The sequence below is a fragment of the Bufo gargarizans genome, chromosome 3, assembly GCF_014858855.1.
Source record: "Bufo gargarizans isolate SCDJY-AF-19 chromosome 3, ASM1485885v1, whole genome shotgun sequence".
Taxonomy (NCBI): domain Eukaryota; kingdom Metazoa; phylum Chordata; class Amphibia; order Anura; family Bufonidae; genus Bufo; species Bufo gargarizans.
In genome coordinates, this window is record NC_058082.1 from 421,536,864 (window position 1) to 421,562,622 (window position 25,759).

General features: G+C 41.3%; 1 protein-coding gene across 9 annotated transcripts in view; it reads left to right on the plus strand.

Moving 5' to 3' along the window:
* Nucleotides 1–16,632, plus strand: part of TMCC2 (transmembrane and coiled-coil domain family 2) — a 61,949-nt gene extending 45,317 nt beyond the window's left edge. For 3 of the 9 annotated variants that reach the window (XM_044288417.1, XM_044288424.1, XM_044288419.1), the window contains 4 exons: nt 6,106–6,369; nt 8,229–8,920; nt 12,722–12,857; nt 14,695–16,632. In XM_044288417.1, the coding sequence (XP_044144352.1) occupies nt 6,106–6,369; nt 8,229–8,920; nt 12,722–12,857; nt 14,695–15,006 (1,404 nt within the window). In that variant the 3' untranslated portion in view covers nt 15,007–16,632. Of the gene's footprint in view, nt 1–1,989; nt 2,135–5,486; nt 5,608–6,105; nt 6,370–8,228; nt 8,921–12,721; nt 12,858–14,694 lie in introns of those variants that run through there. The other 6 variants (XM_044288418.1, XM_044288425.1, XM_044288420.1 and 3 more) reach the window with 5 other exon arrangements.
* The last annotated feature ends 9,127 nt before the right edge of the window (nt 16,633–25,759 follow it).

Consider the following 25,759-nt stretch of genomic DNA (forward strand, 5'->3'; position numbering starts at 1 on the left):
GGGGATATGTGGAGGAGAAAAGGACATAATTGTAATGAATAATTAGGAGATTGAGTGTCTTGAAAGGAGGAATAATACAACAAGGGAAGGCCATCTGGGTCGGGTGCTTTCCCCTTCAAAGTTTGATTAAATAGTCACCACCTCTATTTCTTTTGATTCATTTTAATAGAAGGGTGAATTGGGCAGAAAGCAGCTGTATAAAATGGTAAGATATATTATATATTATATTTTTATTTTTTTAAATAAATACATTGTTAATAGCGTATTGCATAACTAAAAATACTTGTTATCCTGGCATGTGAAATCATCTTGCATACTAAGGGCTCATTCAGACGGCCGTAGTGCTTTGCGGATCTGCAAAACACGGATACCGGCCGTGTGCGTTCCGCAAGTTGCTGACCGCACATGGCCGCAACCATTTCATCATTCTTATGGGCTCCTCCCTCTCCATTTTCTGAAAAGGAGTGATGAAGGCAGGAGTGGTGGGGCCAGCAGGTCCTCCACATTTTCTTCATTTGCGCCTGTTTTCGGGTGCAAATTAAGGGCTCATGCATACAAATGTATTTTATTTCCGTGTCTGTTCTGGTGTTTTTGCGGACCGTATGCGGAACCATTCACTTCCGTTTTTTTTTTTTTGTGGACCCATTGAAGTTACTCCATGTGTCCTTATTTCCGTTCTGCAAAAAAAATAGAACATGTCCTATTATTGTCCGCATTATGGACAAGGATAGTACTGTTCTGTTCCGCAAAATACAGAATGCACACGGATGTCATCCGTATTTTTTGCGGACTGCAAAATACATATGGTTATGTGCTCCAAGCTGCCATAGGCTTCATTCTGGCACACGGACAGCCAGCGGATGCGCCTAATTGATGACCAGACCTGCGCCTCTTCAGAAATGAATCGCATCCTCCGGCAGTGCGGGATATTTCAAAGACTAATGTAGAATGCTGGTCTTTGATAAACCCCCACCCCATGCGTGAAACGAGCCTAATACAAATGTTGGAATTTGCCCTAAATTTGTGCAATTTTGCAATAATAAATGTAGCGTTTTTCTCCTTGGAGACATAGTTAGGGTCACATTGTAACCAGAGCAAAGGAAAATGGCACCTTTTTTACGCAAATCTAAGTCCTGTATTGAAATATGCACCAGATTGAGGTGATTGGAGTGCTCACCACATCTCTGTGAGAAGGTAGGATTGGAGTATCTTATGAAGGATCAGACTTTAGCTGTGAAAACACTTAGACCTGAATAGGACCTGTAGATTTTTTTTTTAAAATCAAGACTGTTTGCAAAGCAAACCGTACCCACGCTTCGGTTGGCATGAAACCAGCCTGACGTGGCCGCGCCTGCCCATTGCATCCAATGGCTGCCGGTTTCTTGGTAAAATCATGTGCCCATTGGCCTGCACAGGCGGGCATAGCTTACACTTTTCAATGGCATATTGGCCTTGGAGCTTCCCTTTTAATTCACGGTGATCTTCTCATGTCCTGTTTCTCCATGCTTGGCTGCAGTACGCTCTGCACAAATGTGCTTTCCCAGCAGCTAAATGGCAGTGCATTGTATTTAGATGTTGGCACCACTTGGTTTATGTTTGTTCTGAAAACTCTGGCAGCTGATGTCCCTGATTCAGATCAATATGAGGGAACAGTTGTGTCCTTGTGTCCAAGCGTCCCCCTGCAAGCTGATAAATCAGTCATGCGATGACCATTGATTGGCATGGAATGCTGGGAAAAGGCCATTTACCACACTTTCCTGTCAGTTCTGGGGACAGAATGCTAGAGCGTGGGTCCTACAACCCAGCGATACGTGCTTCCTTTTTATCTTCTCATTCTGGTCCTACTTGATCCAAAGGTCCACAATTTTTGCACTGCAGGATCCTGCTGGGAGTCATGTCTGCCATTATGTATTAGCATCTCTACCAGAACAGTCTTTTAGTTTACTCTTCTTTTTCCTGGTTGTTCCTTAACTTGAGGGTCATCATGAGGGAGGGAGAAGAAGAATTGCCATTTGTGGGAGTACTTGGACAGGCCCTGTGCACAAATCCGTTGGGTCTGCTATTGCCAGAAATATTCCCAGCTGAGCCGGGACCTGTGAAGATGCAGCTTGTAAATCATCTCATTTCAACTGGAGTAAGTAGTTGTGTGATATAAAGCGGGTATAACCATATTTGTGTCGAGCGGCATAATGAAATACGTGACTGAGGTTTGATATCAGCTAAAGGAGTGAACTGAACCTTTCTTCAGATGGTTCTAGAGGCTCTTCTAGATTGCTTCTTGATCCAAGGATTTCTACTAAGACAGCAATACTTGTAAAACCTTGCATTTCTGTGCTGCTATATTTCTTCAGTGCTTTAAATCAAGTTGCTTGTAATATTATTATATCAATACAACTGAGATATCCTGTCCAGTCTCAAGTGAAACCTCATGTAAAAGAAGTGACAAGTTTCACCAGTGACCCACATGTTCATACATGGTCTCTTGGTGAACATCACTTGCTTACTTTTCATCCAGTTTTTAGTGGAAATATTTCCTATTCATAGTGACGCGTCTTTTAACCCATTTATACATTTGTATATGTTACGTACTGCTGCTAATGAAGTGCACATTCAACTGCTTGTATGCCATCACTGGAAAGTAGCAGTATAATGTATATATGACGGTAGGACTATGCTGAAAATGGGTGCTTAGGGCTTGTTCACATTAGCATTGGGTTTTCTGAATTTCTTTTTCGTCAGAGGAACCAGTTTTATTCCCAGTGTATTTGAATGGGTTATTTTGAGCAACGATTGCGCTCAGATTGTGTTCATTCTTTCAGGTTTCTGTTATTTTTTAGAAAGTCTGCTGCACTTTTTTTTTTCTGTTTGAAAAAAATAAATAAAGCTTTTCGATTTTAGTTTTGTTTAACATTTTAGTCCATGGATTATGGATAGAAACGGAAGAGGTTTTGTTTAACAGATCCTCTGACGGAACAGAAATACGGCAAACACGAATATGACCTGAACAAGCCCTTATCAGCAAAAATTTACTGCAAATTTATGTGCAGTTTGTCTAACTGTTCAGTAAAGTTGCACGTGATTCCTTTCTTTATAGTATAAGACAGTAAAGATAGGTGGGCACATTTACATTTAGATGTTGCACTGTTGCATGCAGTCTCATTACTTCTGACCACACCCGTTCTAAGTGACGTCATGGGCTACTATGACAAATAAAAGGAATGTAAAAAATTTCTGTAAAACAAGACAAATTATGGTAAATGCTGCATAAAGACACGTGTCAGATTATGATCCCATTCAAGTGAATTAAAGTACAGTGTTGAAAAGTACAAAGGGATATCTGGACGAGCGTAAACGGCGAAAAAGGCCGCAGCTCTTCAAACAACTGATCGGCAAGGTTGTCAAGAGTCCATCCCGCTTGGATGTAATATTGTTGGCCTATCCAGAAGAATCTTTGTCCGCTACAGCTGCTGCTTTTGGTAAACTCATTTGACGAAATTTAGTATTTTGATATCTTTAATTGGAGTGTAAAAGTATTGGGCATGTTAGGTGTTAACACAAGCCTGGGCCTTCATTCAGAGGTGACAGCAACTTACAGTATCTCTCTACATACAGAAATAGGCCGATTGCTAGGTTTGCATTTTTAGCGAGTCTGGAGAGATGCCGGCTATTTTGTGTGGGACTGGCTTACAGATGGCTGGATAAAGGGGCTCATAGACTTTAAGATAATTCGACCTGCAAAGTAGTGGTCAGAGCCGTAATCTTTGCTTTGAGGATCTCTTTGATCCAGAGCCATGGAAAACCTTTCCATTGGTCTTATGCTGCTTTTACACACAGCCATCGAGCTCGCAATTGTCGGGAAGGAAGAGTTCACCTGCTTGTGGGTGAAGAGCTGCGTTTACATGCATTCATTCCCTCCACAGTATGAAGGCGAACTATGGTTACTGCGATCACCCCTCCACATGCAGCCACACCAGATAGCAGGCGATTGTTGGGAAGGAGGCGTTCCTTCCCGGCAGTTGCCTGCTCGTAAGTGAAGGAGACCGCTGCTATTACGTACAGCAATCTCCTTCACAGTATGCGGAGGAGCGATCTCTATGCCACTACTCTTCCCCATACAGACACATTGTTTGCCGGCAGCGGAGCGTGTTTAGCCTGCACTTTTGCTGCCGGCAAACAAGGATTTAGGTGCCTGCACAAACGATCCAATTAACTGACCTTTACACCGCCAGATAATCGCTAACGGGCGTTCCTATAAATGCTCGTTAGAGATTATCTGGCAGATTCTTGGCTTGTGTAAAGGGGCCCTTTAAAAATGCTGAGTTGTTACTGTAAAGATCATCTGTCACTTGCAAATGACAGCCAGTCTGCTGTCAGCATGTAGCGGAAGCTACATCTAATGAATATTAATGAGAAACTAAGTCGCCAAGTGCAAATACATTCTATAGCATTTTACAAAGATTGCTCAAAACCCATAAAACAGCAAGATTTTGATGGCAGATGCTCTTTAAGAGAAATCAATCAAAACCTTCCTTTGAGGGCTAATGGAAGATTGTGATATTGCAGAAGATGTGGCTGGGATCAGACTGATAATCTGTGGGATGAGCATTCGGGATACATTTGCAAGCAGAAACGGGTGGACCAACATTGACTAAATCGTGGACCATTTCTCTGTACCTGAAATGCATGACGTATGTGAGTCCTTGGCTTGAATTCTGTGTTAAAAGGGGTTGTCTTAGGAAGACAGTCCCCCAGATTATGTCCTGTCAGGCATAAGGAAATCAAAGAACCCTATCTGAAGAGTAGAAATGGAACGAGGGTCAGTCAGTAACTAGAGGCGTATGGACATCAATACAAACGAGCAGGTATTGAAAAAAGTCACGCTTTACTTGTAAAATGGCATATGATATGGCATCATCCAAACATGATCCTTTGTTCGATGTCATATGCCATTTTACAAGTAAAGCGTGACTTTTTTCAATACCTGCTCGTTTGTATTGCTGTCCATACGCCTCTAGTGATGAGTGACCCTCGTTCCATTTCTACTCTTCATATACAGTTTCCTTTGGTATTGGGGATACAGAGAGATGTGCACCAGTCCATATTCTAAGACAGTAGGAGAAGCTGCTGACCATTTCAAAGAACCCATGTGTCAGCCAGATTGGAGAGCCACTCGGTACATGCAGACTTCAGCCATCCATGCATTAGATGGATGACCATTCATTGAATGGCCACCACCACATTTCCTCAATAGTGACTACTGGCTAGCCCTGGCTTTCCCTGGCAAAATAGCTGTTTGAAGGGAGGTCAGGAGCCAACTGATCGCCATGGGGGCTCCTTTAAGAGGTCCTCCTCACAAGTGCCCTATGTTGGATAACGTATAGGCTGTCATGTCCTTTCTTCTGCTTTGTTTCTTAGACATAAATAAAAAGGAGAAGTGCACAATATCGTACCCAGTTCATTTCCTGCAGATTACTGCAATAGTTTCTCAGCTGATTCTCTCTCCTTGGTTCAGTTTTTGCCTCCGACACCATTGCAGATTCATTTTTTTTTTTTCCCAGTATCGATTTGTCAGTTTGTGAATAGAACATGAGAAAGGAGCACAGTCAGGTACCAGTGTTGTCCTGTATTCTGATACATATGAAATATACATAATCCACTTTTTATGTGCATAAATCATGTGTCTACTTACAGTTTTAAGATGCCTTTTTATGAGTTTGTATTTAATGCTCTAGTCACATTGACCAGGATGTTATCAGTTTTAAAATGTCTTAATAGAGACACAGACCTTTACCATTGTCTCAAAGACGTGAGGACAAGGCTGAGGGTGACATGGTGAGAGGAGAAATGTAACTGCTCAGACTATTAGTGTGATATTTCCAGTATATTATTATTTCTCTATTTTCAAAATCAAAGTTATCGTCATTTTGTTGTCAATTTGTACTCTGTTCTAAAAACAAATTGTAATCTTTTATATATGTACATTTTTTTATTTTTTTTTGCTTTTTTTTTTGTTTGTTTTTTTTAATTATTTTTTTTTTGTATATCCACGTTTGGTTTGGGATCATGCCATTTACATGCAGATTTTTTTTCTTTTTTTTTCTTCAGCAGCCAGACAAGGGGGATTTGAGTAGCCTGAGTCTCCCCCCAAGTGCACTCCATGGCGGTTCAGAGGGGAACATCAGCCTGGAAGTCCCTGAAGGGGCACCAGATCCACAGCGCACCAAAGCCGCAATGGACCATTTACATCAAAAGATCCTCAAGATAACGGAACAGATTAAGATTGAGCAGGAGGCTCGAGATGACAACGTTGCAGAGTATCTCAAGTTGGCGAATAATGCAGACCGGCAACAAGCTTACCGTATCAAACAGGTATTGTCCTAACATTTTCTAAGATTGAAGTACTTTGCATTAGCCTTTGGGTATTTAAAGGCTCCTTCTCTCTAACTTCAGCCTAGTTCTTACAAACCAGCAATGTTCTTTACATCCTATCATAGGAGAAATGTAGAGAAACACAACATAAGGTAAACTTTAATGGACCATTCTGTTCTGTGCACCTAGGCACATGAACAGCAATTTCTATTGATGGCGGGCCAGGGCAGAGGGTGGTTCTGCGCATAAAGCAAGGTTCGAACTCATAATGCAGGTGCAGGATTTCAGGGCCAGACTCGATGATGCAGGAGAATCCTGGCCTTCTCAATCAATTAAGAAGTTATGGTGCACCAAGCAGCTTAGACCTGCGCTTGTTGCACTTGAGTGCGAATTTGATTTTGGTGCTCCAAAATAAAACTTGATTGAGTGATAAATTCTTATTTTAGTTTGTTAATTTTAGTAGAGGAACAAGTGGAATTGCTTTTATAGGGGGGTCTCCATGTACCTATATTCTTTAAAAAGTATAATTGAGCAATAGGAAATAAATAAAAGCTTATTTAAATGGGTTATCCCACAAATTAAAAAACTAATATCTGGAGTGCTGGACACCACTATTTTAAATATATCGACCCCAAAAAAACTACAGACTCATTTTCACCTTTCCTCTCTTTTTTCACTCGCATATCTGGAGCACCTGTCTCTCTCCTTTCTGTGGGCAGGCAGTAGCATGTGACAGTCAGGCATCTGCATCTCCCAGGAGTGCATTTCAGGCAGCTCTTGTTAAACCCTTTCTCCTGGGCATAGATAATGGTCCCTCACACACAGCCCCAGCGATTTCACTTATAAATTGCACTACAGTATGCAATGCCCACCCCCAACTTTCCCTCTCCACTGTCTAGAGAGATATACGGTAGTTATATATCTCCATGAATTTAAAAGTATGGACAAATGAAGGAATAATGCCTGGTTTGATTCACCTGCTTTGCTATGAGATCCCTACACTGGCACTGACAGGAGAGAAAGGGAGCATGGAAGATACTGTGCATGTTGGTCCACTGCTGAATGCAGGAGAGGGTGGAACAGAATTTTGGCCACAGGAGAAACGGCATGATGCGTTACTAGAGAGGAAAATGTACATAAAAAAATATATATATATTTTTATTGCATGTATATTCCAATAATACTTTACTTGAAATGCCTTAGTAATACTTTTCATGGGATAACCCCTTTAAATGGGTATTCTGGTTATAGAAAGGTATCCTCAATTCATAGGTTAGGGGAAAACTATTAGTTCTGTGGGGTTCCTGTAAGCGACTATCTCTGTAACTCCCATAGAAATGAATGGAGCAGGTGTGTGCGCATGCCCAACCAGCCACTCTGTTCATCTCAGGGGGCTCCACAGGGTCCCTTTCTTATGATCAGTGGGGGTCACCGCGCTGTGACTCCCACAGATCTAATAGTTGGGTGCTAACTTTACATAACTGGAATACCTCTTAAGTCATGCCAGACCTCTTGTCCATCTTTTGTCCTCTCATCAGTGATTATTCAGCTTTGAGCTGACAGACCTTAGTAATCTGTGACTAATTGCTGGACACATGCTGCCTAACTACTGGATTTAATGCTCTCGTTCTCACATTGCAAGATATCATGGTGCAAAGGAAAGGGCAACTTGACAGCAGTAAGATCACATCATTCCCCATCTCAACCTGTTTTAATAATAATAATACATTTTGGTTGGGATCTTTTTTAAGGCTGGAGCTCCAGAGAGATGCTGAATTGCATGGCATCATAGTATTACCATGACTTGTATGACCACTTCTATTCACATTTATTTACTCCTTTGTTCTTTTCCACTGTAGGTTTTTGAAAAAAAGAACCAGAAATCTGCACAGACCATTGCCCAGTTGCACAAGAAGTTAGAACATTATCACAAGAAACTGAAGGAGATTGAACAAAATGGTATATCTCGACAGCCAAAGGATGTCTTGAGGGACATGCAGCAAGGGCTAAAAGACGTGAGAGCAAATATGCGAGCAGGCATTAGTGGCTTCAGTGGAGGAGTGGTGGAAGGTGTCAAGGGAGGCCTTTCTGGCCTATCTCAGGTCACCCATACAGCTGTAGTGTCAAAGCCTAGAGAGTTTGCCAGTCTCATCCGAAACAAATTTGGGAGTGCTGACAATATCCCACACCTTAAAGATGGTATGGAAGAAGATGGGGACGGTCAGGGGGGCTCAAGGGCACTAAGTGGCAGTGCAACCTTGGCACCAAGCCCCAAATATGGGAGTGATGATGAGTGCTCTAGTGCTACTTCTGGGTCAGCTGGTGCAGGAAGTAACTCTGGGGCTGGCCCCGCAGGACCTGGCAGCCCAAGGTCCAACACTCTAGATGGACATCATCATAGTCACCATGGAGGCTTTGATGCTATTCTAGAGGAATTATGTGAAATCAAAGAAGGACAGAGCCACCTTGAAGATTCCATGGAAGACTTGAAATCACAGCTCCAGAGAGATTACAGCTATATGACACAATGTCTTCAAGAGGAACGTTACAGGTTAGTGCTAAATTGAATATAGGCACAAATAATGTCTGTGTTTATAAAAGATGTTCATGTTTCATGGGGGAGTTTCAGTGAACACGGTATCATTGTATCATATTATGTAAAAAAAGTACAGAAATAAAATTAGACTTTACAAGGGTTGTCCCACAAAGAACCTGTATCACCTGGGGGCCTCACTGTTAGGACCCTCAACAATCGCTAGAGCAAACAGGGGCACAGAAAGAAAAATGAATTCATGATTAAGCAATACCGGGGGCATGTAAGTAACGCTATGTCTTTAGTTAATTTTTTTTTGGGGGGTTCAAAGGTCCTCTTTAAAGGAAGTAACTAAGAAGGCCAAACAGCAGATGGCACTAAACGGATACATTGCAATTACAAAAGTATTCAGATCTAAGTGCTGGTTTGAAAAAGTAGAATATTTTTCATGGGGCAACCCCTGTAATAATTGTGGCTCATCCGACAGCAGCAGGGGGCTATATTAATGCCCTTTTCACACTGGCGAGAATTCTGTGCGGGTGCAATGCGTGAGGTGAACACTTTGCACCCGCGCTGAATCCGTACCTATTCATTTCAATGGGGCTGTGCAGATGAGCAGTGATTTTCCCGCATCACTTGTGCGTTGCGTGAAAATCGCAGCATGTTATATATTCAGCATTTTTAACGCAATGCAGGACCCATAGAAATTAATGGGGCTGCGTGAAAATCGCAAGCTTCTGCAAGCATGTACGGATTTGGTACGATTTTCACGCATGGTTACTAGGAGATTATGGGGATGAGCAACCCCGGACCCCATTAAAGTCTTTTCACTGTATTATTTTCCCTTATAACATTGTTATATGGGAAAATAATAGCATTCTTAATACAGAATGCTTTGTAAAATGTGCCTTGAGGGGTTAAAAAATAACAAAAATTAACTCTCCTCATCTACTTGATCGCACAGCCTGCATCATCTTCTTTCTTTTTCTTTCAGGACCTGCAAAAGGACCTTTTGATGATGTAAGATCCTTCTATTTTCATTCAGCAGGACCTGCGCTGACGTCACCACACTCACCACGTGGCAAGCGCGATTACGTCATCAAAGGTCCTTTTGCAGTTCCTGAAAGAAGATGATGCCGGCTGCGCGATCAAGTGGATGAGGCAAATTATGTTTTTTTTTTTTTTTTAACCCTCAATTGACATTATACTTAGCATTCTTTAATACAGAATGCTATTATAACCATGTTATAATGGAAAATAATAAAATCTACAGAACACCAAACCCGAGCTTCAGTGAAGAATCCTGGGTTCGGGTCTGGGTACCACATTCAGTTTTTCTCACGCGCGTGCAAAACGCATTGCACCCGCACAGAAAAAACTGAACAACGGAACGCAATCGCAGACAAAACTGACTGCAATTGCGTGCCTACTTGCGCGGGTTTCCTGCAATGCACCCTGAACGCATCCGGCCCTCACCCGCGATGCCCATATGAAAGAGGCTTAAGACTGGTATGTTAAAGGGGTTTTCCAGGCTTCTTATATTGATGACCGATCATCAATATCCAATCGTACCTCTGCTGATCAGCTGTTCCATGCAGACTCTGACACCAAAACCAGCACTTTGAAAGGTGCTTCCAGCTTTGTCTGGTGGTGTCTGTGCTTTAGTCTTGTTACACATGTTAAATACATAATTGAAATATCCAGTATGTGCATAAACCGTTTTTATTAAGATTTTTTTTATTTAAAAAAAGGATACAGATTAAATAATATACAATTGCATGTCAAGAATTAAGACACCTTATACAAATACATATTCACGTCAGACACATAACTTCAGAAATGAGTCCAGAGGATATGTACAAATCATAAAAACAAGTCTAGATATTTAGTGTAACCTGTACTTGGAAAAAAAAAGGGCACAGAGGGGAGAAGAGACATATAAGAAAGCAAACAATGTATAAATGTATGGGGGAAGGAAGGAAAGGTGTGGGAACGGCCAGGAAGGAGCCTTCTGCCCATCGCCTACAGGGCAAACAGAAATGGGCACAGAGAAATCGTATCAGTATGATATGCTAAAGGTTCAGTTGCCAACCAATGTAGCAAACTCTGCAGAGTCCATAAAACTATTCCAGGTAAACCACGTTCCAGACAATGCATTGAGGTGCCGTCATGGTCCTCCGCCAATAGCTGTGCCATTCTCCTAATGTAATACAATTTGAGCATTTGTATTTTTAATGAGAGTGCAGTGTTGGCATTTGATGCATATTCTACTTGGACTATTAAGAGCATAAGCCATGGATAAAATAATCAAATAAGTCAAATAGTCAAATAATTTTGTGAATTATCGTCCATCCGAAAAATTTCACTTGCCTTTCCAGGTAAGATAGAAATGTTTAGTCAAGACTTGCTTAAATAGGTATATTTATTCTGCAAGAGGTAGCAGGTGTGCTCAGACCCTAGTGCCGCAGGCTTCTTCCACAGAATAAGATGCCCATGTTAAAAATACCACATGGTAGGCACAGGACAATGTTTTCATGTTTGGCTTTGCGGTCTAAAAATGTTTAAGAGATTTTCTGTGACTTTGAGATTAATGATGCTAGTACTGCAGTTCTTTGCAGCTCTTGAATGGCGCAGAGTTGTAATACTGGTACAACATAGATAGTCTGTGGCTGCTGGCTTTCCCCAGCTCTCGGTGGGCATGGTTTTGACATTTGAATTTTTTTTTACAGGGTGGACAATCCATTTAAAGGGGGTCAAATGGACATTTGGGTTTACCACCATAATCAGCACAATAAAAGGGCCCCTTCATTATTTACACAGACACAGCAGCTCATTCTGTTCATTCCTAATCAAGTGACTGAGACAAGATTCAGTACTAGGTGTAGCACGCATGCAGACTATATGATGTGTCTGTTTAAGCAATGAAAAAAGAGGTCAGACTCCAACTAATCAAAGTTAGTCCCAAAGTACCTTTTAAGAACCAGCAGCACCTTTTGGGCTGAGGCAGAGCTGAATAGAGATGGACAGTAGAGCCAAGGGATGTTTCAGCTGGTCTGCAGCCTGGGATCTACACTACCTACTGTAATCACAGGCTCTGAGCTGTGTAAGGTATGACATGTCTACAGTGTGTACCTGTAATGGGGCAATATAGGACTTTCTCTCAACTAATTTTTGTGTAGTCATCTGTAGAACTGGGGAAGTGTTTTCTGTAATACAGATTAGAGCAGGCATGCTCAACCTGCGGCCCTCCAGCTGTTGCAAAACTGCAACTCCCCACCATGCCCTGCTGTAGGCTGATAGCTGTAAGCTGTTCGGGCATGCTGGGAGTTGTAGTTTTGCAACAGCTGGAGGGCCGCAGGTTGAGCATGCCTGGATTAGAGTATTGGTTGCGAACCCATAATGTTTGTGGGGAGCTCCCAACTCTCCTCCAGAAGATGTCAGATGGGCGGTTGGGGAGAAGGATCGGGCACTTTGAATTTTACCGCTCAATCATTTTGTTCCCAAGGGATATCAATCGCCACCAAAGGTGCCTGGCAGCAGTATTTTCCTCTCTCCCTATTCAAATACATACTTTTAAAGGTGTAGGGGCGCCTTAAGAAAAATTGTCTGAATTTTATAGTTTCATAAAACGTTTAAATACAAGACAACGCAAAGTTATTCTCCAAGTTCTTCCCTGCTTTACTGTTATGTGGTTGTACTTCTGTATTACCCTATTATTTCTGATATAGGACAACACCTTTTATGGTAAAAGGGGACCCTGTGAATAGTTTCATGAAAGAAGTCTTGAATGTTTTATCTGCAGTATTTCATTCCATATAGGTATGAGCGCTTGGAAGAGCAGCTGAATGACCTGACAGAGCTTCATCAAAATGAAATGACATTGCTTAAGCAAGAACTGGCCAGCATGGAGGAGAAAGTTGCATATCAGTCATATGAGCGGGCTAGGGACATTCAGGTACAGATAAGTGACACTACAGTATGTAACTGAATGCTATATCCAGTTGTACACTGAAACTTTTCCAAAAGACCACCTCTTAGAGAAGACCATGCTTTTTTTCTAGAGCAGATCTCCTGGCACAGATTTTCAGTTCCACCATATACTATTCACACTGGCCATCTTCTTAGTGAGGGTCGCTTCCATATCCAGACCTGATTTTCAGTTTCACCATATACTGTCCATACTGGTCATCTTCTCTGAGAAGATCACTCCTTTATCCAGACCAGATTTCCTTGCAAAGGTTTTCAGTTGTATCATTCACTATTCATACTGGTCATCTTATTAGAGAGGATCACTCCCATGTCCAGATCAGATTTCATTATGGCTATATATCCATACTCTTCATTATCCAAACAGTGTCCTTACGGCATACAATTACATACATATGGGCCTTACATTCTTAATCAGAACAGAACTTTATCCCACCTTGACCTTACAGAAGCCATAAAGTCCAAGAGAGAGCAACAAGCTATAAGTTCAAAAAAGATATATTGGTAACTATGCTTGCTGAGGTCACCTTTGGTTGAAAGCCTCTCTTTCACTTACCGTATGCATTGCAGCTTCTGATCATACACCTTTAATGGCAGTGTGTACAGAGCCTTCAACCTCTAGGCTTGTAGGTGATTATTAATATTATCATGATTTGGTAGACTTTGGTATTGGCTTATGCAAAAGTAGCAAACATTTCCTATGTGGTGAAAAAATTCTCAAGAATATGTACTAAGATATATATTTTTTCCAGTTCTAGAAAAAAAAAAATCGCATTAACTGCAGAACAAACAGAAACGTACCTGGTACCCTCCTTTTCATCTCTTTAGCTGGTCCACCAATTCTCAGGCTTCTCTTCATCAATTCAAGATAGTTGCTTCTCAAGACTGCCTGATGCAATCTATGCATTTGGTAGACCGAGACCCTTCCTGCTGCCCTCAGATTGACCAGCGCTGCCCACGTGAGCGGTGCTGATCAATCAAAGATCAGGGCTGGACAAGCAGGAAATGCTTTGGACTACCAAATGCTTGTATATCAGTCTCAGAAGCGGTGGGGCCATCTTGGATGGCAGAAGAGGAGCCCACAAATTCGCAGATCTGCAGCTGAAAAGATGAAAAGGAGGGCCACAGGTAAGGCTCCATTCACACATCTGTAATTCCATTTCGCATTTTGCGGAACGGAATTGCGGACCCATACATTTCTATGGGGCCGCACGACGTGCGGCCCCAATCCGGAATTGTGGACCCGCAATTCCGATCCTGAAAAAAATAGAACCCGTCCTATTCTTGTCCGCAATAGCGGAACACACATTGCCGCTTTCCGTGTTTTTTGTGGTTCCGCAAAACACACTTGGATGTGTGAATGGACCCTAAGTGTTCTGTTTGCTCCCCAGTTAATGGGTTTTTGTTTTTCATGAACCGGAGGGTAATTTTAAAGGTCACTCAATAGGGGCTGTTGTATCACAGGCTGGATGGGGTTATTTAGATTATATGTTTTCTAGTACCAGCTTTACAAAATCTATATGGGAATGAATGTGAATTGTATGAAACTGCTTTAAAATAGGGCGGTGTGTTATTTAGAAGGGTTCCTCTGGGCTAAAGAACAGCACCACGCCTGTCCATGGCGTGTATCTGGTATTGCAGTTTAGTGCCACTGAAGTGAATAGGGCTTAGCTGTAATACCATGCACAACCCATGGATAGGTGTGATGTTGTTTTTGGAAGAAAGCACCCATCTTGTTGTAGTCCTGGAGAACCCCTTTAATGGAGAACCCCTCTCTTAATTAGTCTTTTCTTTTGTAATTTCAGGAAGCCGTGGAGTCTTGCCTCACCCGTATTACTAAGCTAGAGTTACAGCAACAGCAGCAACAGGTTGTCCAGCTGGAAGGTGTGGAAAATGCTAATGCTCGGGCTTTGCTAGGAAAGTTCATCAACGTGCTACTAGCTCTCATGGCCGTTTTGCTAGTCTTTGTTTCTACAGCTGCCAGTTTTATAACCCCACTGGTTAAAACCCGGGTACGCCTTTTGTCCTCCCTGCTCTTTTTGCTCTCCCTGCTGACACTGTGGAGACACTGGGACTGTGTTACTTACTTTCTGGAACATTTTCTCCTGCCCAGTTGATTTCTTACTCTATGTATCTCACCTGCATCCATGTCCCCTCTCTACACATCCGAGAGGGAGACTTACCTTGGCAGAAGATGATGCCCAATTCCTTCTATACACATATTTATCTGGATGCATCTGTTTATGCATATATTGATATATCTCTGTAGAGCTTTTCTTTTTACAGTGGGCAGCTATTTGCCACTAATATCCCAACCCCCCGATATGAGGATGGAAGAATCACTTGAAAATTAGCTTTGTTCTAGGCTGTTGCTTCGCGGGGGCGTGGAGTACTAGTGGTGGCGATATGCAACAGCTTACTTATAAGCGGTTGCTACACAGGTTATGGAGTATCAGCGGTGAATGTATATGACAGGACGTTCATCTCTACAAGACATGAAGACGTGATATGTGTACATATGGTACGAGGCTCTGTGTTGTTATACGTAGGAATCTGGAGATGGAGGAAAAGCAATAGATGGCAATACAAATATGGACAAATTATTTGTGATACAGAGAAGGAGAGCCATGTGTTGTGAATGTGAGAGATACTCTGTATTTCTCGAATTTTGATTAGGAAGGTTTATTTAGGTTAATTTGATTAACTAGGTACCAAAACCATTGGTAGAAATAGACTTACTTGGAGTGTGAGGAGCAGAGTGGTGATGGGTTACCCGTCTTTTCTTATTTACCCTTCTATGGTTCCCTCATTTTAAAGGAACCATCTTGGGGGTGGGTGCTGTAGGACCAGCAGTTCTAACATTTACAGTAAACTGTTTACATAAGGACAGGAAGGAGGAGACACATTTTATTTCAAGAAGTATTCTAATTATAATGCAATAACTTGACGTGCCTGGCAGGTCACACATTTGGTAGTGCTTTACCGCCCTCTTATCGGCCTCTGCCATAGCCAGTTATGAAGTTGCCAGGCCATAACTCTTAGAGTTCAGTATTTATGGGAAGGCCCGTGGATTAAATTACATTTCATGTATTTATTTATCCCTGACTCAAATTTGCATTTATGCAAATTAGAATATTGTATATTTATTTATTTATTTATTTATTGCAGGTCAAAGTGTACTTACATCCAATACAGAGAGAGGCAGGTTATAGGCAGTATTCCCCTATACATTTGCTGTGAATCTGGAGGAGTAATATTGGTTCAGCATACAGGGGCTGCGTCCACTGTGACTAGTGGTCATTTTTGAGCAGCCTTTTTTGACTATTACAGATTTATTTGTAGGTTTTTGTTTATTGTATTTTTTTTTTAGTTTGCTGTAATGCATTAACAAATGTACAAGCGAAAAGGGTTGAAAACTTTGGAGATAGCCAAATAATTGTCAACATAGACACTCCATGTCACATGTACGAGATTGTTTTATTTCACGTGTTTTAGATTCTATTTTTTACCAGAAGTATTACATGTATATATTAGGTCTTCCTTTAAAGTTATGTGTACATATCACAACTCTTACTGTCTCTGGCAAAATAGAGATTTTTTTTTTTGTGCATTTTGGTAACATTTGGGACAAAAACTTTCATTTTTCCCTAGCCCCTTCTACTGTTGTATGTAACAGCGCTATCACAAAGCAGGGTTTGTGTGTTACATTCTCTTGCTTTTGTGTGAAAATAAAATTTACACATTTAAAAGTGCAGTCTGAGTCTTAATAAAACATTCTGATGACGTAAGGCCACTTGTTTGGCCAACTTTCTCCTTATCCCCCCCCCCTTCCCCATACATATGCATGCAGGACAGAGCCTGCATGAATTCTGAATAAGGGGGAGAGCAGTAAGCCTCTGCCATACACCTCAGACAGCAGCTCTTCCTGAGATCAAAAGGTTCAGGCATGTTAAGACCCAGCTGCCTGGATCCTTATCTTCCTTTTGATATCGAGAAGGCAGATTGGAAGATTTGGCCAACATTATTCTAATGCAACTGGCAAGTTTTATTTAATGGAAGGTATCCAGAAGGTTTCTACCTCATCTTCAGACTGGGAAATTGTGACATACTGTATCTGTCCATCAAAGGTTATAACGTATGCATGGTTTATAATTATGCACAGTGGATATACAGGATGAGTAAGTCTGGACACACCTTTTTTACTGGTATAATTTGTAGAAAATCGTGTGAAAGTCTTAATTAGGAAGAAGGCTGCATTATTGTGAGGTGGAAATTTTTTTTTGCTGCCATTTTGAAATCCACCATATTGAATTCGGTTCAGGTTTTCCCAATGGGAAGGGGGTCATGTGATATATCAGTCTTGGCTAGAATAAACAAACTGGAATTTTCACATTATCTTTACCTGGTTAGGAGTTAAGTGAAGTTTAAAGTGCTTTACAAGATGTGTCCACCATTCTGTCAGATGCACATGGTTAAATGAACATGTTCCATGTTAGTTATCACCTGGGGTTCTTCAGCATGTTAAGAAATATGCAATTTGGCTCACCTGAAATGGCGAATCCTACAGAGCTGTGAAGGATCACCTGCATTTCCTCAGCGTATTTATAAAGACTGGATTAAACATTTAAAGGAGTTTTCTGAGATTTTTATACTGATGACCTATACTCAGGCTAGGTCATCAGTATCTGTTCAGTAGGGGTCCGACGCCTTTACACCAGCGTTTTTGCTGGATCCGTCATGAATCGGCATAAACGCTTCCGTTATTATAATAAAACAGTCTGCATCCGTTATGAATAGATCCGGTTGTATTATGTATTGTGTCAGAGAAAACTGATCTGTCCCCATTGACTTACATTGTGTGTCATGACTGATCCGACTTGCTCCACATCACATTGCGGACAGAAAAAGAGGCCCCCATGGGGCCTCCTACCTGCAAATTGAACTAACCATTAAAACCATCCCGACACGTGCGATACATGTATGAGTTCCTGACACTTGTAATGGTATGGTGCACTGATCGGGCGGTCACAGAAGTGCGCTCGCTCAGTCAGTAGCAGGGGCATGGCTGTTACAGCAAGGGCCCAGCCATTAGTATCTGTTGGCATCTGTGAAAACTCTGATGCTAGTGGATTAACCCCTTGGATGCTGCAGTCATCTGCAACACCTGTGGTGTCAAAATGCTTACTCTACAGCTTGATAAATAGGGGTGTAGTTTCTAAAATAGGGTCACTTATTGGGTGTTTCCACTGTACAGGTATCTCAGGGGCACTGCAAATGTGATGAGCACCCGAAAATCATTCTAGAAAAATCTCAGCTCCAAAAGCCAAATGGTGCTCCTTCCCTTCTGAGCTCTGTCATATGCCCACACAGCAGCTTACCCCCACACTTATGGCATTTATGTACCCAGTAGAACCCGCCTATTAATAAAAGTAGTGTGGTGTGAGTCTCTGATGGTTTCAGATGGGCACAACATATTGGGCACTGAAATGCCATATCTATGGAAAATTTGCAACTTTCTGCCGTGCATTCATTTCTGCAAAATAGAAATAAAAGGATATACCACCGGCGCTAATTACAGTGGATAAGCAGCAGTGTCAAAAACAGCTCCGCAATCACTGTTATAAATGGGTTACACCGCGCTCAACCTAGTAAACCTGACCCCTATTAAGCTCCGGTTCTGATCGTGTAAAACCTGTCCACCTCAGTTAGAAATGACAAGATTACCTTGGTACTGATGTGTGGGATAAGGGGGACCACCTTCTCGGGCATTCCAGTATGCACGTTTTCTTCTGCACAGAGGCAAATAGAAGGTAGAATAGGCTGTGTGGAGTTCGCCCCGGCCGGTAGCGAGACTCCGCTTGTACCTACGCTCACAAGGGGAGCTGGTGACGTCACCTATGGAGCTACGGGCTGCTGTAAGCACCAAGAAACCTTGGTGCTTACAGCAGCCCGTAGCTCAATATAGTTGTGCCCATCTGAAACCATCAGAGACTCAGTTAGAAATTTTGTCATTTCTAACTGAGGTGGACAGGTTTTACACGATCAGAACCGGAGGTTAATAGGGGTCAGGTTTACTAGGCTGAGCGCGGTGTCTCCTTTCTCTTTTACAAATTATTTCTGCAAAATTACACAGTGTCAAAATACTTCACCCCTTTAAAATGGGGTCACTAATTGGCGGTTCCATTTATTTCACACCAGAGCCTATACAGTTGTCAGCACAAGATGCGTAAATCGGGACACTAGGCCTCAAATGTGAGGCCCTGTTGTATGTCCAGGCAAAAGATTAGGGCCACATATAGGGTGTTTATAAAACCAGGAAGCACGGCATAATAATAATAAGGCTTGCTTTTCACACTGGCATACAATAGACATAACACATTGGGCACTGAATTGGCATATCTGTGTAAAAAATTTCAGTTTTTACTATGTGTCAGCTTACTCTGCAAAATGCTCACTGCACTCCTTCTCCCAGGGATGTGGTTTCTACTTAAGAGACTCTGCAGTTGTCGTCCAGTGCTGTATACATCACCAAACTAGGCCTAAAATCCCATAGTGTTCTTTCTGTTGAACCCTGCTGTGCGCCCATACAGCAGTATATGACCACATATAGGTTGCCGTATTAATGAGAAAATGTTTAACAAATTGTGGGTAATTTTTATCCTCAAACCCCGTTTGAAAATGAAAAATCTGTGGCTAAAGGAACATTTTATTGGGAAAAATATAACATTTGACTTTCACAACCAAGTGTTTCGAAATCCTATGAAATGCCTGTGGGGTCAAAGTAGTGACTACATCTCCCAATAGATTCCTTGAGGGGCGAGGGTAAATTTTTTGGGGGTTTCCACTGTAGTGGTACCTCAGGGTGTCATCAAACGGGACATGGCACCTGAAAAACATTTAAAGTCTACCCTCCAAAACCATATGGCGCTCCTTCCCTACTGAACCCTGCAGTGTGCCAAGACTGCAGTTTATGACCACATATGGGGTGTTGCCGTGTTCAGGAGAAAATGGGTAACAAATTTGTGGGATGCTTTTTCTCCTGTTGCCCCTTATGAAAAAGAGTTGTTGTTTGTTTTTTTTTTTTTTTTTGTTTTTTTTACAGGTTTCTGGCCAGGAGATTGCTGTTTAAACAGGATAATCTGCTGCCCACTAGCAATGATTTTGAGTGCCACATCAATGATTCTTTTGGGGATTGGTGACACAGAGTAAAGGGAACTTGAAGGGTTTATCCAAGACAAAAAAAAATGAATACAACATGATGCAGTGTAGATGTTTATAGCATACAATTTTGTTTCCTGTTCATCTGATGTCTGGAAGTGATCTAAGATCAGCGCTTTATGCCAGCAAGATCACCACCGACTCCACAAGATCTCTGCCCACTTCCTATGCTGCCCAGCTCCATCTACAACACCCAGCACCAACTCCAGCCTCCGCTATCTGTGCCCCTATTTATCTATTCCTTCCCTGCAAGCCCACACAGAAAAGCTGCTGATGGATGGAAGAATAGGCTAATCCAAACCTGCATCAGGTGCATGAGCTGTGCTAGCAGAAAGGCGTAGATGGGGAGTGCTCTGTAGCATCGGGTGGAACAGACTGAGGTTGACGGGGTTGAGCCATAACGGGGGCATTACGCTAGTGTTGCTGATGTTGCGACCACATGAGCGCAGGGGAACATGGGAGCCAGCGACCTTACATTACCAGATGTATACACAAAACCATGAAAGCACATCACGTGACCAAGGTGGAGAACAGGCGAAGGACGCACATTTGGAAAAGCAAGTACCAGGGGCCTGGATATAGAGGGTGCAAAAGGGACCCGAAGACCCTTGTGCTGCATAAGAAGACACCGGTATTATAGAAAGTCCATGCTGGTCAAGTTACACCTTTGGCTGGAGCGATGGGGTTAGGTCAAGAATTTGGCACGAGGGGGACTGCGATTTTCAATTTTTGCCTCAGGCAGCACAAAGGCTTTGTGCTTCACTGCCCCTGGCCACAAAGCAATGAGGGAAGGAGGGCCCAAGCTGAACTCTTGCACCATGAGCCTTTAGCTACACCCCTAGTAAGTACATTACATATTTGTCAGAACTTAAAGGGGTTATCCAAAAGTAAGACAGATCTCCTAGAATGACTGACCCACGTTGGAGACATATGTACCTGGTCCCCAATGCTGCTTTTGGAGTCTGACACTCCTGGGCCAACTCTTCCTCTCACTGACGCTCTGAGATCCGCATCCCTCGAAGGGGGGGCACTCCACGGCTGCAACCAATCACAGGCTGCAGTGGTGACTTGCTCTCCTTGTGTCACATAACCAGTTGTCGTGACACAAGGGGAGCAGGTCACGTGTCCCCCCATTTACAGATGTTGATCTCAGTGCGTCTGGACGAGGAAGAGCTGGCCTGAATCCAGTGAGACCAGGTAAGTATTATCTCCACCACAAGTTAGCCACTTTGGGAGGTCTGTCTTACTCTTGGATAAACCCCTTTGGATAAAATTACTAGTAGTGGTGTGTCAGGATACTGAATACATTCATTGATTTCACATATAGTGGCATATGTTGTTGAGCGACTTCCACTGGAAAAAGCACTTTGCACTGAACTTTATTTTACTGCGCTTCTCTGTATAGAAAAGCATGGTGGACTACACTTTCTTATGCAGGGAAAAAAGTATGGTAACGTATACCAGTCCTGTGTATGTCAAATAGAAATGCTTTTGGCTTCAACTGGGTGCCTGGAGGCCTTTGAATACATTTAGTGTGTGCTCTGGTACATTTTCTAAAAGAGAGCCTTAGGACCTTGTCAAGCAAAGACAAGCTGAATGACTGCCTTTTTTTAAAGCTGCCACAAGAGAATTGGGAGAGGGCTCACGTCTGTATCTTAACGCTACCAAAGCCTGCTCTTTTCCTGCCACACAGTTGTTATAAACCTGTCAGAAGAGATGACCCAGCTCAAGAGACCTCTCAATATTCCAGGACCATCTCTGACCAGCAGGTGATCCCAGGATAAGTACTCCATGGAAGAAACAAAGAGGAGGGGGAGAAACTATAAAAATGTGGTAAAATAGTACACCCCCTCTCAATCCAGTGATACCATGAGGCCCAAATTTTTTTTTTTATAGGATTTTCATTAAACCTGATGTAAGCATACGCCCAATTTTTTTTTTTTTTTTTTTTTTTTTTTTTGTTACTGGGCAGGTGTCAGCAGCAAACCCTATCAACTAATGAGCACGTTTGTTTCCTGGGAATCTAAACTACGTAACCTCAACTAAGCTGGACTTTAAAAAGTGAAACATTTTATCTAAGCGGTCCTAAAGTAACAGGGACATTGCTACAAATTTGAAAAACTGACTTTGATAAAGCCCAAAGTATTCCTAAAAACATGCTTTTTTGGCCTAACAGAATTACTTTTTTCATACAAATAAACTTACAGGACTTCTGGGATATAAAGGTGGAGATTTATCAAAACTGGTGTACAATAGAACTGGCTTAGTTGCCCATAGCAACCAATCAGGTTCCACCTTTCATTTTCCAAAGGAGCTATGAAAAGTGAAATCTGATTGGTTGCTATGGGCAACTGAGTCTTTTTTTTTTATTTATATTTTTTTTGCGCTTCACAGATAAATTTTATTGATAAACTCAGTGGCTATGCTAAATCTTTACGTGCAATTACAAAGTATTCCGATCCAAATGCTGGCTTGAAAACTGTAGAATATTTTTTGGGAGACAACCCCTTTAATGAATTATTTAATGCTCCTCCTGTACTGTTTGTATGTTGTCTCACATATATATTGTACACAAGTTTTTTTTTTTTTGGTATATTTTATTACATTTTTTACAGAAAATTTAAATAAAATTTTGCAGTATTAATTCCAAGTACAACAATACACAGTCTGCCCACATAACAAGTATGAGAAATCTACCCACATAACAGATATAAAAAATTGTGTCACTTTAAACAAACAAAACCATACAAATTTAGTGAATAATCTGTGCTGTTTTAGGAGATTTCAAACACTCCCTATTCAATTGCAAATTCGAATTGACTCAGATTGCCTAACTATCAAAACTTATCGCCCATCTCCCCCCCATGATGGTCATCTCGGTAAACTTCACCAGTGGTCGCTCCAATTTCTCTCCCCTCACCCGGGGTAAAAATGACACACATTCAGGACATACCACATATTCCTCATATCTCTCAATTCTTGCCAATCGGTTCTTCCATTCCCTAATGTTCGGTGCTCTCTTTGATCCCCACTCTCTTGCAATAATAACCTGTTAAGGCCTCTTGTCCAAACCCTTTTTTTCCTCTCTCCCCCTAATTGATGATGGTAAACACAAACTCTTCACTACATCTCCAGCATTTTGATTCTCGTTCTTTATAAATCTTGCTTAACAATATAGGAGTCAGATATATTCTGTGGATAATGTTAAAGGAAATAATCCTAAAATTACTAGAAATCGTTGACTTTTTTTTGATGGTTTTTGTATATGTTCCCCCCAGTCTATTGTGTTTAATCCTATATCCTTTATCCATTTTTCCTCACTGTTTAAATTTTAATATTTTCCCCATTCCCTTCCTTATTATCCTATACACTTAGAAAGTGCTCACCCTTTTACACCAGTTTTGATAAATCTTCCCCTAAGATTCCAGCATTCATTTTCCCCATGCACATTAGAAATCTGATTAGAAACTACAGGCTGCAGTTAGAATTTAAGTGCTGTGGATAAGTGTTTGAGTTTTTGTTTGTTTTTTAGCTCAACACAAGGCCCAATCTAACTTTTGACAATTAATTTATATTGTGCATCCTACTGTTGCCACTAGATGGCGATACAACACAAGTCAAACATTACACACATTAACCAGCTATATAATTCCCAGTGCCAATTTACCATATACTACAATTTTATTAACCCCCTCAGGACACAGACAGTTTTCACCTTAAGGACCAAACCTAATTTTGCAAATCTGACATGTCACTATATGTGTTTATTGCTTTTACTTATTTTGCTTTTTGTTTTGCTTTCACTTATTCAACCAATTCTGAGACTGTTTTCTTGTGACTCACCATACTTCATGTTAGTGGTGAATTTGAGATGATAGTCTCGAACTTTAACTTTTTTTTATAATTCACTTTACAGAAAATTTGACACAAATTCGTTGTTTTCAAAATTTGAATTTCTCTGCTTTTAAGATAGATTGTGATACCTCATAAAATTATATTACTTATTAATTAACATTCGCCACATATCTAATTTTTGTTGGCATCATTTTGTAAATTTTTTTTTTTTTTAGAATGTTAGAAGGCTTTTGTAAAAAATTTAATTTTTGTGGGGCTAGCATAATAGAAACTACAAATATATTATCCCATTTTGGAAAATAAACTATACAAAACCGATTTTACTAACTTTGTTAACCCTTTTGATGAATTAAAGAAAATGAAGAAGAAATTCAAAATGTAACTTCTTTGCAGATTTCCAATTTTAATCCATTTTTTTTCTGTAATGCAGCAAGCGTTAACAGCAAAATAAACCTCAATATTTATTACCATCAATCTGAAGTTTAAAAATACACCCCCTATGTGGTCGTAAACTGCTGTATGGGCACAATGAAGGGCTCAGAAGGGGAAGTGCGCCATTTTGCAGGGCAGATTTTGCTGGATTGATTTTTAGCCACCATGTCACATTTGAAGAGACCCTGATGTACCCTTAGGCCCCTTTCACACGAGCGAGTTTTCCGCGCGGGTGCAATGCGTGATGTGAAAGCATAGCACCTGTACTGAATCCTGACCCATTAATTTCAATGGGTCTCTTTACATGAGCGTTTTTTTCACACATCAGTTCTGCATTGCGTGAAAAACGCAGCATGTTCTATATTCTGAGTTTTTGACGCAGCCATGGCCCCATAGAAGTGAATGGAACTTCAGTGAAAAACGCATTGCATCTGGAAGCAAGTGCAGATGCAGTGCGTTTTTCAATTATGGTTGCTAAGAGAGTTGTTTGTAAAACCTTCAGTTTTTTATCACGTGCGTGAAAAACGCATGAAAACGTATTGCATCCGCACGCTCTGTCACACTCGTGTGAAAGAGTCCTTACAGTGGAAACCCCCAAAAAGTGTAATTCTTGAAACTACACCCTTCAAGGAATTTATTTGACGGGTGTAGTGAGTGCTTTGATCCCACAAGTATTTATAGAATTTTGAAGTACTTGGCTGTGAAGATGAAAAATTACATTCTTTCCAATAAAATGTTGCTTTAGCCCCATATTTTTAATTTTAACAAGGGGTAACTGGAGAAAAAGGAACCCAAATGTGTTACCCATTTTCTCCTGAATGTAGTAACACCCCATATGTGGTTGTAAACTTCTGTTTGGGCATGCAGCAGGGCTCTGAAAGGATTGAGCACAATGTGCATTTGAGGCTTGGTGATTAAAGGGTTTCTACCACTTTGTTTGCCCCTATTTAGCTTTCAGACACTATCGATCCGCTAGTGTCTAACAGTTTTTTGTTAGACTTTTGGCTTTTGCTGTGCAGATTTTGATAATTTGGTTTACGGGTGCCATGTTGCTTTTGAACAGCCTCTCGGTTACCAGTACTGACATTTTCTGAAAAACATATGTATTTTTTTTTTTTTATCTCAAAGGAGCTGTGAGAGGGCTTAATTCTTGCGGGATGATTTGCCATTATCTGGTCCTGGTGATTTGTCTATTTTAATCTTTTTAATGAGGAATTTACTTTTGCACTCTGCATTTCATCTGAATACAGTGGAGAAAAAATATTTTAGCTTTACTCACTCTGCATTTCATCTGAATACAGTGGAGAAAAAATATTTTAGCTTTACATCGCTCTCTCCACCCTCATGACTTGGTAAAAGGCGGAC